The sequence below is a fragment of the Cyclopterus lumpus genome, chromosome 14, assembly GCF_009769545.1.
Source record: "Cyclopterus lumpus isolate fCycLum1 chromosome 14, fCycLum1.pri, whole genome shotgun sequence".
Classification (NCBI taxonomy): Eukaryota; Metazoa; Chordata; class Actinopteri; order Perciformes; family Cyclopteridae; genus Cyclopterus; species Cyclopterus lumpus.
Window position 1 is genome coordinate 5,913,948 of NC_046979.1, and position 13,825 is coordinate 5,927,772.

General features: G+C 41.5%; 1 protein-coding gene across 1 annotated transcript in view; it reads left to right on the plus strand.

Moving 5' to 3' along the window:
- Positions 1-2,099: 2,099 nt before the first annotated feature.
- The window catches only part of wwc1 (WW and C2 domain containing 1), a 37,144-nt gene continuing 25,418 nt past the window's right edge, over positions 2,100-13,825 (plus strand). Inside the window, exon 1 of the mRNA XM_034549854.1 lies at positions 2,100-3,173. Coding sequence (XP_034405745.1) covers positions 3,055-3,173 — 119 coding nt within the window. The 5' untranslated portion in view covers positions 2,100-3,054. The remainder of the gene's footprint in view (positions 3,174-13,825) is intronic.

Here is a 13,825-nt window from a genome sequence, read left to right on the forward strand (position 1 = left end):
ATTTGCAAGAATGTGTGTACACTTACAGGTCGATGATCTGATTTGCGGTAGCCAGCAAACACAGATACACATCCTCCTTCGCCAAGGATTTCCTGTTGCTCGTATTGTAACTTAAATTCCTGTTTTTGACATATCGGTCTCCAGCCCAATACAATTATTATTATTATTGTTGGTTAAAACAAAAATAATTATGGAGCTGGGGGAGGGATGAACTATTCCAAGAAAAAACGTGGATGTTGTCTGAGAAAATTCTGACAAATATTCAAGAGAAAACCTCACAGAGATTAAAGTTACAAATCCACAAGAAAGACATCTGGAAAAATATATAGATATTTATTTGTCAAGGGACTACTTTGCTTTATTTTGCAACCTCATCACACTGCAGACAGTTGACAATGACAGTTAAACAGTGCGGTAACATTCAATTCAATTCAATTCAGTTTATTTTGTATAGCCCAATATCACAAATTACAAATTTGCCTCAGAGGGCTTTACAATCTGTACACATACGACATCCCTGTCCCAGGACCTCACATCGGATCAGGAAAAAATCCCCAAAAATAACCTTTGACAGGGAAAAAAGGGAAGAAACCTTTAGGAGAGCAACAGAGGAGGATCCCTCTCCCCAGGTGGATAGATGCAATAGAATGAACATGAGCTGCAGAGTGGAAAATAAATAAATCATGATATCAGTATTTATTCACAGGCATAAAGAACATGAAAAAAACCCAATATATGCATCTTTCAGGACATCCGCCTCCTCCAGAGACCATCTTCACCATAAGAGCACTACTTTGGGGACAATGACATTCAGATGGAGGACATTTGAGACTATTTCTTGCAAATGAATGACTTCATCATCCCATAAAATATTCTCCCTCTGACATTTTGCCTGCACCTTTGAGACGGCCCCTTACTTTATCCCACCTCCACTTTTATTTGTTTACACTTACATTAAGTCATGGAGTCATGATGTCATGTTGACAACGAGCTGTTCCTGTGTTTTCACTGTACAGACAATAATTGGATTATATTTACGAAAGAATCAGGTTCTGATGATTATGACGAAGTTAAAGAGCCCAATTAGGATTTATAAAACAGATTTCTGGATGTTTATCCTTAATGGTTATTAGCCATATAACTCCAAACTTTTCCAGGCATTTGACCAAATATTTCATTTGTGTTTATTGGCACATGCGATCAATGCAACATACATATTCAAGTTAAAATCAAGTTGATTTTTGCATGTAAAATAATTGGGGTGAAGTTATCGGAAATGTACAATTTTCCCTCTGAAATATTAGTTCTGTGGGGGTAGCGATATATATATATATATATATATATATATATATATATATATATATATATATATATATATATATATATATATATAAGATCATCCCGTTCTCCAGAAGTAGTGATGTAGTTTTCTGCACGCAAACCTCAGATTAGTTGGAGGCAAAATCCTGTGCTTTACACCTCTACGTTCTTATCAAAGTCAAGGCAGAGGTAACTGAGATGCAGTGAGTCTTCATTGCTCAGCAGTTAATTCGGCAGTTCAACATATTAACCTCTAGAGGGCGCTGCAGACTTGAATGTTTGTTAATACAGAAACCTGTGAAGGCCAGTGGGACTATAAAACACAATATGTACTGTATATGAAAATAAAAAAGTATATATAATCAAACGGAAAGCAAGAGCTCCAACTCTATACAACTATACAACTAACACAACCACAAGGAAACCACACACAAATACAATAAACAAATAGAGTAATCAATAAAAATATATCATAGAAATAATTAAAGACGACAACTGCGATAAGCTTAAACATGTCACTGAAGATGAACACTGATTTCAGTTCACACAAAGTAAACCACATAGTAAACTAAATCAACGGTGCAGTAATAATGAGAAAGATAACTCAGCTTGATCGATTTCGTTAATACCAGCCGCAATGTAATCAAAGAGCCCATTTGGGTAACGTTGTGTATTTAATCTGACATTTAAAGTGTGACCGGAAGTGTTGCCAGCTGCATTCGTCAACAGACGTTTTATTTTGAAATGCCAACCGGAAGCGACAGCGAACCTTACGTTAGGTGACTTGACAGCGGTCGACCGGCCGAAGTCACCGGGACTGGGGAAAGACTTTACCGCCGCCGCTCCTCCTCCCGTCGAGCGGACCGTTCAACAGAATCACACAGAAGTTTTTCTCGTAGGATTCACCGGATTTGTTTTTTTAATGTTTAACGGCTGCGGGATACAGTTGTGACTTTCTTCTCTCCCCGCGGCGTTCAACACTGTTCGTTCCCCCGCTGCTGGCGGTTAGCATCGGTTACTGCTGCTAAACATGGTGGCCTGTCGGCAAGAAGAAGAGCCCAGTCCAGTTTGGGGATTTTAGAGGATTTTTTTTTTTTTTAAAGCCACTTGGACGGCTCTCGTTGTGAATCCTCGCCGCTCTGGACACATCAGTGCTCTCTCTTTTTTTTCGAAAGGTTTATGGACGTGAGGCTGCTTTTCTGTTTACGTTGAGACACGAACAGCAGCAGCAAGCGGACCAGCAGCGGTCCGTGTTCTGTGGACCGTGGATAATTGTAGTTAGTTTACTTAAAACAAAAAGAAGAAGAACAAGTTGTTTCCAGGCAGATTTAAGAGTTTTTGCACTCGATTAAACAAAATATTAGAATTTTAAAAAAAAGTTTGCAACACACAACGTGCGCTCGCAACTTTGCAAAACAAGTCGCATAGCAACCCCGTTGTGTTTATATTGATGACTTGACACTATCTTATCTCCTGAGTTTATTTTGTAGGTTTTTTTTAAAAAACAGTTCCCGCTTTGAGGTTTGATTCCTTGTTAATCTGTGGATTATTATGGATTATTATTATGGCCTAATCCAAACCCCATCAGTCCAGGGATTTTGGGAGTAGCTGCTGATACTGTGGATGGTGGTAGTGGTGCTGAAGATGATGATGATGATGATAGAGAAAAGCGATGGTTTCCCTTCGTTATGATTTTGAGTAGAGAGGAGCTAATTACATGGAGACTCGCCTGACATGCCAAGGAAGGAGTTGCCACTACCTGAGGGTTGGGAGGAAGCCAGAGACTTTGATGGCAAAGTCTATTACGTTGACCACATTAACCAGTGCACCAGCTGGATCGACCCCAGAGACAGGTAGGAGCTTGTGTATGTGTGTGTGTGTGTGTGCGAGAGAGAGAGAGAGAGAGAGACATGTTGTATAGCAGGGTACTATTGGAAAAGATTGATGACCTTTGACCTTCTGCAGATGCTCGTCAGTAACCACACATGTTGCCCCTCAGAGAGTGGAAGTTCACATACATGCACCTCACAAACCTGCAAAGCAATGAAAATCATAATCTTAAGATTGCAAATGCAAATATATTATTTGTGGAATGTTTATGTAATTATTTTAAGATATTTGCTACATTTGAACTGTTGATTATTCACACCTACCAAAAATGGATGGACTTTTTTTTTTTTTTTTCCTGCTCAGGGAACTGTTGCACTTGTTGTCGGTTCTTCATTGCAGTGAGCAGCAGGTCCCATGTGTATTTAAATTAGCACACTACATGAGAACAAGGGGGAATCAAACGCCAAATGAATGTTTAAAAGACGTAATTCCTTCAAGACTGTTATTGAACCTTACTCTGCTTAATATCTTAAAATAATACAAATAGGTGGATCTCCATCTGAGTCATGTATACTGATGAAACTAGAACTTTAATCCTCAGACTCTTGATGGTAGATTACTTGTTTTGTCCCAAACCAGAAGTCCAAAACCTCCAAAATGTTGGAGGCCAAACCTCACATCAGAGCAGCTGGAAACCAGTGAGCGTTTGTGTGGTTTCTTTTTGCTTGAAAAGTAGAAAAAATTATTCCAAGAATAATTCTGAATAGTTTCCCCAAGTAGGAAGAAGAGTACGCGTTTGCCCTTGACCACCCAGACCGTTTGGGAGATGGAGCTGCTGAGTCAGACACTTAAAAAAATAAATACAAATTAAACCAGACACACGTGTTTAGCTCGTTTATCCCTGAAACTAGCACGACCGCCTCTAAGCTCTGATGACCTGTCGCATCCCGGAGTCAAGCTGTGTGGGACACACATGGGGCCGTAAACAATGTCACCAAACTATTGCGATTTAATTATATCTTTTTATTTTATTTTTAGGTTGTCTCTCCCATGAGTTATTTAATTTATTTAATTGGCACGTCTTTGTGCTGCTGTAACATCCCCCTTCGGGGTCAGTGAAGTCTGGTCTTTATCGACATCACACCTTCATCTACAGGGGATTTCTCTCGTGCCATTCGTGTTATCCTTCTCAAGGAATATTGTCATTTCAGTCTCTCGATCACACGTCATCTTCAGGTCACCTTTATGCCGACCAGTGTGCATGAGAAGAAGTAATGACGGAGAAAATAATCAAATGTAAAATCTTCTGATTTTAGATTAGTTGTTTTAGGTCAATTCTATTCCAAAAACGCCAAATAATTGATGGTTCTAACTTTTCAATTGAGAGAATGTGCTGCATAATGTTACAGTGAATTGAACACCTCGTGGTTTGGGACTGTTGGTTGGAACGAAACGGGATATTTTAAGCCTAAATGTCAAGACTTATGGTCGATTTGAGACAAAGATCTGTCAAGTGCAATGACACTGGCATTTGTTAGTGTTGACAATGCACAAGAGCTTACTTTTTAATTGATTATTTGAAAAATGTAATAAAACCTAAGACATTGAAACAGTAGCACAACATAAATACTGAGGTTTCTAACGGTGACTCGAACCTTTTCCACCAAGCAACCCACAAAACACGCCGGATGGACTCTAATCGGAAGGTGCTGTTTGCCTGCAACGCTGGACAACTGACATCACTGTGCCGGAGACTTAATACTTACAATTAGGGCTGCGACTTCCCTATTTTGTGCGTTTTGTCCTAAACTGTTCGGAAAATTGACAATTTACCACCGGGCCAAGGTGACGTCTTCCAATGTGTTATTTTGCCCGACTAACTGTACAAAAAACGGGACACAGCGGAGGCTTCCTGCAGCCATGTTCAATGGAGAATTCCAGATAGGACATTTGCATGAGAAACGGTGCTGTTTTGGGTATAATTTGGATGTGTGAGACTGGTAGCCAAGACTGGAGACGGCTTACAGTGCGAGTGAGAAGGCAATCGTAATGAGAACCTCGAGAGGGAAACTTTCCTGAAGACATTATGTCTTTTTTTCTTTTCTTTCAGAACTACCGTTTTCTGATTTTTAAATTCGAAAAAAGTTCAACCTCGAAGCTAGTCGACATCCTCCGCGTGTGAACCGAACGCACTGCGAGGATCCTGAGGGGGATAATAAACAAGGTGTTCCTGCTCACAGTGTGCTCCGCTCACAAGTGATCATTAGAGACCGAACATGTGAGAATTCGCGGGGGAAAACTCCCACAAGACCGTACCCTTCAGAAATAGCTCAGATCGTACACTCACTGGGGATGTTGAGATATTTTTGATTGTGGTTATGCTGTACATGATTAGACTTATACTTTACCCCTTGGTTTGCGTGTGCTTCTCCGCCAGCTTAATATTTCTTTGTCCTGTACTAGTTTTCACAGCGAAAATAGAGGCGCATTAAAGCTAATAACCCGACTAATTAACTACACGTCACATCTACGTCACCATAGCATACCGTGAGCTTTTGATTTCCGGCCTTCCAGCCAGCTGCTGGTTTCCATTAATTTTACTGCAGTGTGAAATTAGAATAAACTCAAGAGACCCAAAAAAAGAAAAAAAACTCTTGAATTTAGTCAACATTCATGGTGAATATCTTAAAAATGATAATGTAACTTGTTGAAAGAACACGGCAACGTTACAATGCAAATATAATTTAGCTTAGACAACAAATGAAACGGACTAAATGTTTTTTTCTTGCCGTAGTGAATCGGATGTTCGTCAATGGTTGCCCAGTCAGTCAAACTTCACAGTGGATTGTGGAAGGTTGAACGCCATAATACAAATAAATGGAAGCCAATGGTCGCTTTGAAGGTAGAACACTGTAGAAAAATGAGTAGAAGCTGATGGCTGCCTGGCAGGCTTAACACTATAGTGACACAAATGGAAGCCAACGGCTGGCAAGAAGGTCAAACAGCGTAGTGAAATGATGGAAGCCAATGGCTGTTAAGTGTATGAAAATAGGAGTCAATGTTTGGAAATGCAAAACCAATGTTACATTCATCTACAGATCATGTATCTCACGGTATTTGGACATTTTCTACATGTTCCATCCTTTTGCTTGCACGATAACAGGTTCTTCAGTATAAAAACCACCTGCTTGATGAGTTTAGGCCGGTAATATCCCCACTATCCTTTTCATACTTTATAGAAAAGAAGGGGAAAAAAAGGCCTGAGATAATTGGTTAGATGCTGCATTGTGTAACATACAGTAATAAGTTGGTAAGAAGGGATTGTAATAGTGTTTACAATGAGACATCAGTTTCACGCCACAGTCATCAACATTTGTGTTTTTTCAGGTTATGAGCAAACGTTTTGTTTGTTTTTTATAAATAACCCACTCAAATAGTTACTTTTAGCACTGGAAAAAGTGATTTATTTCATCTGAAAATAAATCCACGACAGTGGCAATGAGGTTAAGATTCCTCTGAAATGTGACAGGTGCCATCGGTCCGGTATATTGTGTTTTGTCCCCACTTCACTTACATTCCTGCAATCAGAAATCGGGTCTGGAGGTGTGGGTTACCTGTTTCTCATCTCTCTTGAAGAAATCCATCGGTGTAATAGGCTTAGAATGCTAAGCATGCGGCGCTACATGACACAGTCCCGCTTGTACAAAAACACAGTGTATAGGGAAGGGCAGATTTTCATCTTCACCAGTTCCTTTAAGACCCCTTGGACTTTGACACCAAATCCCTTTAATGGCTTATGTCTGGAATTCTGGAAGCTTAGGGGTTGTTTTTCTCTTCTTCTGTGTGGCGGTTTGGTGTGAGCGAACGCACACTTTTTAACTTATTGCTTCAGGTTTTACTTTGTCTCTGTATTCTTGTGTTTTAAGTTAATTCTGTTATCAAGAGGGACAATGAACCAACTGTGCAATGAGCTGCAGTTCCTCAGTCATCAACGCTGCACGCAGTCAACCAATCGATGGGAACGCACGAATCCCTGCTGCGGTTCTCACACGATGTTCCTCTTACCTTCGCATGGCTGATAACTAAGTACGCTCTACGTATGTAAAAAATAAATCCATACCAGCCCCTAAACGGGATCTGCCATCTGTGACTTAAATATAAATTAAAAAAAGAATCGCCACCACAACATTTTGAGGGTTAAGCGTCCGTAGATGATGTTTGTGAAGGTTAAAGAAGGTTATTCCTTTCTTTTTTTTAGGCTATTCGGGTCACATGGTGTGCACGTTTTTGTGTTTTATCTAATGAAAAATAACTTTTAAAGTAACAAGATAAGGGTGTTTATGTAGAAATAAGTATATTTGTACCACCCTGCTTCTCCATGCTGGACTATCTCAGATCCTGGTCTCCTTCAGGGCAGACGTTGCACACTAATCGTTTTAGCTCGATCATTTTGTTTTGTAACTCTCAATTCTGCTGTCGGAGTCCACCACGGTGATGCATTTTTTTTACTTTAAAATGTACATACCGGTACCTTTTTGATATAGTATTGACCAAAAATAAATGTTGTCATTTTCTTGCAATAGTCTGCATTGATGTTGCGTGACATATGCCAATGTTCATGTACCGTGACACAGCTAATCTGTGAAAGTAGCTGGACCTGGCATGTGAGGCACCTACCTTTTTTTTTGTTGTTGTTCTAAGACTTTTCTTTAAATACAACATAAATCTTTAGCTGCCTCAGGCTTTTGCTGCTGGTGGTGGTCAGGTCATTGTCAAGTAGTTATTTTTATGGACTAACTAAAAAAAAAAAAAAAGAAAACGACATCCCCATTTGGCCAACTCGTTTATAGCGGAGCAGTTTCCTAATTAAAGAAGACTTACTTTAACTTTTTAGGACAACAACAAGAGGAGTGAATAAAGACACTCGTGCGACGGGATAAAAAGCGGTTTAGTACGTTGGGCCACGTCCCAACATGGTGTTGCACCCGCTCATTTATTGGTAGGGTCAATTCATTTTGACTTACAGACACATTCGTCACTCTAAGCGGTGTAAAAATCTCTCCTCTTTTTTTAGTGAAACTCTTCTTCTTGCTCTACACTCTGACACTTGGAGGCAGCGGTAAAAAGAGCATGAACCCCCCCCCCGGAACAAAGTCCTGAAAAAAAAAACGCCCACACATTCCTGAAACCCAACGTGAAGGACCGAGCGGCGCGCAAACCCGCCAACCAAAAGGCCCGATTCATCTGAAATCCTTTTCACCGCATGCCAAGGTGCTCGGAGTCAAAGTGCAGCCCTGCAAACTGTTAATCAGGACCCGAGCAGAGGCCGGCCAGTGTACTCTTTCTTTAATGCATAACCGACTGTATCATAACTGGTGAAACAGACCTGAAGGTGTTTCCACCTGACGGCGCAATCAGACGTTGATGCTGCTCCTCATCACAAAAGCCCTTCTTCTTTTTTTAAAATTGTTTTTGTTCTTGCGGGAGAAAATAGAATCTATCCATGTTTTCAAGATAGCCCATTCATACACCTTTTGCACAAGTGCTGATGAGTCAATTTATTAGTCAGAAACGTCGCGCGAGTGCTTTAGGTGGAGGAATACGCTTGAATTCCTACATCGCGAGGGGGTTGCAAGGAGGCAACATTTGAAATGATCCTCGGATGAGAAAACGGAGAAGTTAACAGAGTCCTCAAAAGTAAACAGAAACATAAGAGAAGCTCAAGGACCAGTCGGCTTTGAATTCGCTGCGGCAGTCATGTGAAAACCTGAAGTTTAGGAATGAAGATGGACAGCAAGCCTTATTTTGACACTGTGTGTGTGTGTGTGTGTGTTTTTTTCAACTCGTCCTGCCCGATATCTATAGTCTTTATTTGAATAAATAAAGACTATAGATATCGGGCCATAGACATACGTTATATAATATAACAAACACTTCCTGACGGATGATTAAAAAAAGACAAAACAAGAAGACAACACATTTTTCTAATTAACAGCCACACTGTCCCGATTAAAATAAATAAATAAACGTAATAAACAAAGAAGACGTGGCCACACGGTCCTCTTAAAACTCTCTGCTGAGCCTCAACCGTACGAGCAAAGCAAAAATCTCAGGATGTACAAAGAAGAAAAAGAACGGCATCAGCTAAGGTTGCGTACTCTTCAGAGCGCAACAACATCCATCCGCCCTCGCAGTGACGCATTTAAATGCATGCCGTCGTGTGAAAGGAATGTTATCCGGATAACGCGCCGTCACTTTTACGAGGAGGGGTAATGTGCGGAAAGACTGAGGCAGATCTCTGTTGTAATATTTTTTCTTCTTCTTTATGATGCATTTTATTTGAATGTTTTTGTCTGCTAAGCATCATGGATTACACCATGAGGGTGAAGGAAATATATGTGTGTGTGTGTGTGTGTGTGTGTGTGTGTGTGTGTGTGTGTGTGTGTGTGTGTGTGTGTGTGTGTGTGTGTGTGTGTGTGTGTGTGTGTGTGTGTGTGTGTGTGTGTGTGTGTGTGTGTGTGTGTGTGTGTGTGTGTGTGTGTGTGTGTGTGTGTGTGTGTGTGTGTGTGTGTGTGTGTGTGTGTGTGTGTGTGTGTGTGTGTGTGTGTGCATTTATTTTGTTACTGTTGGACCTTGAAACCTATGAAACATAGTTGGAAGCCTTATAACTCGACTTGAGGAATTTACACGTTGCTCTGAATGAAGGTTTCTCTGACTCACCGTTCAGATATGCAGCCCGCCTCTCTGTGTGTTTGCACTTTGTCGCACGCTTTGTCAGTTTGCATTAGAGCGCCGGGGCCCGGCCCGGCTGTTTACCTTGGTATGTGAAACCTGGGGGTGTGTGTGTGTGTGTGTGTGTGTGTGTGTGTGTGTGTGTGTGTGTGTGTGTGTGTGTGTGTGTGTGTGTGTGTGTGTGTGTGTGTGTGTGTGTGTGTGTGTGTGTGTGTGTGTGTGTGTGTGTGTGTGTGTGTGTGTGTGTGTGTGTGTGTGTGTGTGTGTGTGTGTGTGTGTGTGTGTGTGTGTGTGTGTGTGTGTGTGTGTGTGTGTGTGTGTGTGTGTGTGTGTGTGTGTGTGTGTGTGTGTGTGTGTGTGTGTGTGTGTGTGTGTGTGTGTGTGTGTGTGTGTGTGTGTGTGTGTGTGTGTGTGTGTGTGTGTGTGTGTGTGTGTGTGTGTGTGTGTGTGTGTGTGTGTGTGTGTGTGTGTGTGTGTGTGTGTGTGTGTGTGTGTGTGTGTGTGGACTTGGCTTTGGATGATATTGGGTTTTAAAGGCTGAAATTGCACCTGTGTGAAAATCCTGCAGATTAATTCCTGGACCACTTTGATGCCAAAACATCCCAAGAACTCAGTGTTTTCCAGATAAGCTCCTTAAAAAACATGCAGACCATCATGTGACACTCTCCGCTGAAACCCATACTTTGCAATAATTGGGAGGTTTAGCAGTTACATAACGCAGAGTTACCCACACTGGACATGAGCAGGAGGTCAAACTTCCAATTTGCGGTTATAAAAAAAACCCCGACAACAACTAGATGTGCAGAGATAATAATTGACCGTCGGCACAACACCAGATGCTTTTGAGGGCCATGAAACCTTCATTTAGTTCAGTTTAGATCAAACTATATTTGTTTTTGTGTGTGTTCACTGGATTGGATTTCTTCTCGTTGTCTTTACATAGTAAAATAAAAAGTTAACTATTCACAAAGCCAAGAACATAACTCGCTTATATTCCTATCTTGACTGTTCTGGGGTTGGTGGGAGCACCTGGGTGACGTCACTTTTTTAAAATATAATTGTAAATCGTGAGACCACTACAGCAGTGAAGCACGGGGGAAGCTCCACACGTGGCTATTGAATGACTGACAGCCCCCCCCCCCCCCCACACACACACACACACACACACACACACACACACACACACAGAAACGCCAAAGGGAAGAGCTTTTCCTTCTGCTGGTTGTCTCTCTCCGATTTTAGAGGATAGGATTTGAAATAATGGGATGAGGATACCCAGCCAGTCAGCCCTTTTTTTTTTTTTTTTTTTTCTGGGATCAGCGGTTCGGCCGAAGCCTTGCCCCGTCTCCCTGAGCTAAATTTAGAGCGGCGCTGAGGGGGTCTCTCTCCGGGCCCCTTTTTATTATTCATCAGCTGAAAAAGGACCCAGTTCAGTTTCTCTCTCTCTCTCTCTCTCGTTTGCTTGTGTCTGCAGTCAGGAAAAAACACACTCACTCACACACACACACACACACACACACGCACACGCACACGCACACGCACACGCACACACACACACAGACACACAGAAACGCCAAAGGGAAGAGCTTTTCCTTCTGCTGGTTGTCGTAGGCCATCGTGAAATCAATGAGAGGTGCTTCTCATTTTGTGTGTGTGTGTGTGTGTGTCACTTGTTTGTTACTGGTTGTCACTGAGGATAGGCATGCTTTCACTTTTTTATTTATTTTAGACCAGTGGGAGGGGAATGCCACTCTGTCTCAATCTGAGAACGTCCCATCAATTTTTTATCATCTTAATATTTTATTTACAGATACCGTGGCAGGAATTCCCTGCCATTATCATCTCTATATCCATCCGTATTTGATATTTTCTTTTGAATAGTATCTTTGTGAATGGAGCTTAAAAACCGTCTTCTGAAGTCTTATCTTTATGTGGGACTAAAGGACACTATCCAATGATAACTTTCTAAAGTTGTATCGCACGTTCCCTCCAATGCTGTCGTCGCCTTAGAGGCTTGAACAACATTCAGGCGGGATGTACACACAAAGAAATCTCACTCGATTCACAGAGAATTGTACCGTTGAGTTTTTAGCGTCCCGGCCGCTGTGAGGCCGAGGGTTGCCCCAGAAACCTCCAGGCGATGCGTCAGCCCTGCTTGTGGAATGCCACGGGCCGGTTTCCTCCTATTGTGACCGGCTAGTGAGACCCCCCCACCACCACCACCACCCACCCCCCTTGGAGGTGAATAGAGGACTCGGTGAAACTCCCCACCCCCTCCACTCACACACACTCTCCCTGCCTCTCCCTTCATCCCCCTGAAGCTGCTTCTTTTTTTTTTATTGAGCCCGGATCCTTTAGTTTGGTCATTTTATTTTCAGACTTATCCAGACTCTATATTATCTGTAGCATAATGTTCTGGGTGCTCCATACTATATTTATCAATTCATGGGTGTCTTTGAGCTAGGGCTGCAGCTAAGAATTATTTTCAAAATAAACGGATTAAAAAAAAAAAAAAAAAATGGCGTCGCATCACATGTTCCCCGAAAGCTTATTTCCAAATAATCGCCGTTTTTCCAAACCGACAGTCGAAAAACCAGCAAGTCTTCGTTTGCCATTGTTCCTTTAAATAAATGTCTGACACGATTGTTTAATTGTCAAAATTGTTGACGGTTGATCTTTTTTTTTTTCTTCTATTGTTCCAGCTTGTAGAACGATTTCCGAAAACTACACATTTTTAAATTTGAATGAACTGAAAGTCAGATTCTTGCAGGCTTTGATACATTCCTGAGTCGGGGACATCTGTCCAGAATGTGCGTGCGCATTAATACATAATTTAGCGGCCGTGTTGCCGCCCTGATGACTTTCGGGGTGTCTTTAGTTGTTTTTTTTGAGGATTCAGCCCCCAGCTGGAATTCAGTGTGCTCATTCACCCTCATGGTTCGGTGCCATTTTGTGCAGATATAGCAGTGATTTGTAACGAATAGCATTGATTATTACTATTATAATATCCTGTTAATGGATCAATAATTGTTCTGCGTAATCCATCAACGGTTTAGTAAAACGTGGGAAACTAGTGTCACTGTGAAGTGGTCTGTGAGAAAAAAAAGTTGCTCAACTTCCACGGACAGCGAAGAGAAGCACTGTAATTTTACAGCGAATGTTATTCCCTTCATCATGACGCAATCATTTGAATTGTCACTAATTGGCCGTTGTTTGAGAAGTGCTTTTGTGTCAACAGCAACTGTCAGTGTGTGTGTGTGTGTGTGTGTGTGTGTTATTACAAGCTGGCTTAACGTGCTCCTTATTATCACGTGACGCTTCGCATTACACACCGTTTAACTTTTCCTGTTTGGCCCATTTTTATAGCTTCTAGTTGTTGTTTTTTTTATTTGGAGTGGAAAGTTGGGACGCTTAGTTTATTGTACAATTAGTTCCTATTGTTTCTCACACACACACACACACACACGTTAGAAAGCGTAGAGGGGTGTTTTAGAAGAGTTCACATTAGTTTGTGTTGTGTAGCGGTGCAGGCACACACACACATACTTGTACCAGTTTGGACACTTTTTTTTTTTTAAGCCATACGTAAAGTTAGAGGTAGGTAAGGTTCTATTTGTTTGTTATGCAGCCGTCAGTTGAAAACAGTTGTCGCACTAACCGGCACACAAACAGTTCACGACAGTTTACGTCAGAACTTAATCAACAGACAAACCTGCGGATTCTTAAATCCTGCGGGGTCCTGCATCTTGGACTCGAGTCGTACTTCAGCCTCACGCAGTTCAATCGAGGCCGGTGGCGTCGGCTAATAGATGAGCCATGATACCGCACATAGTTTGAAAGCATTTAGAAATACATAAAATATATCGAGAAAGCGAGTCTCCGTGTTTACAGCCGAAATAAACGCGTTTACAGACGAAATAGAAATGTTTACAAGCCGAAATCA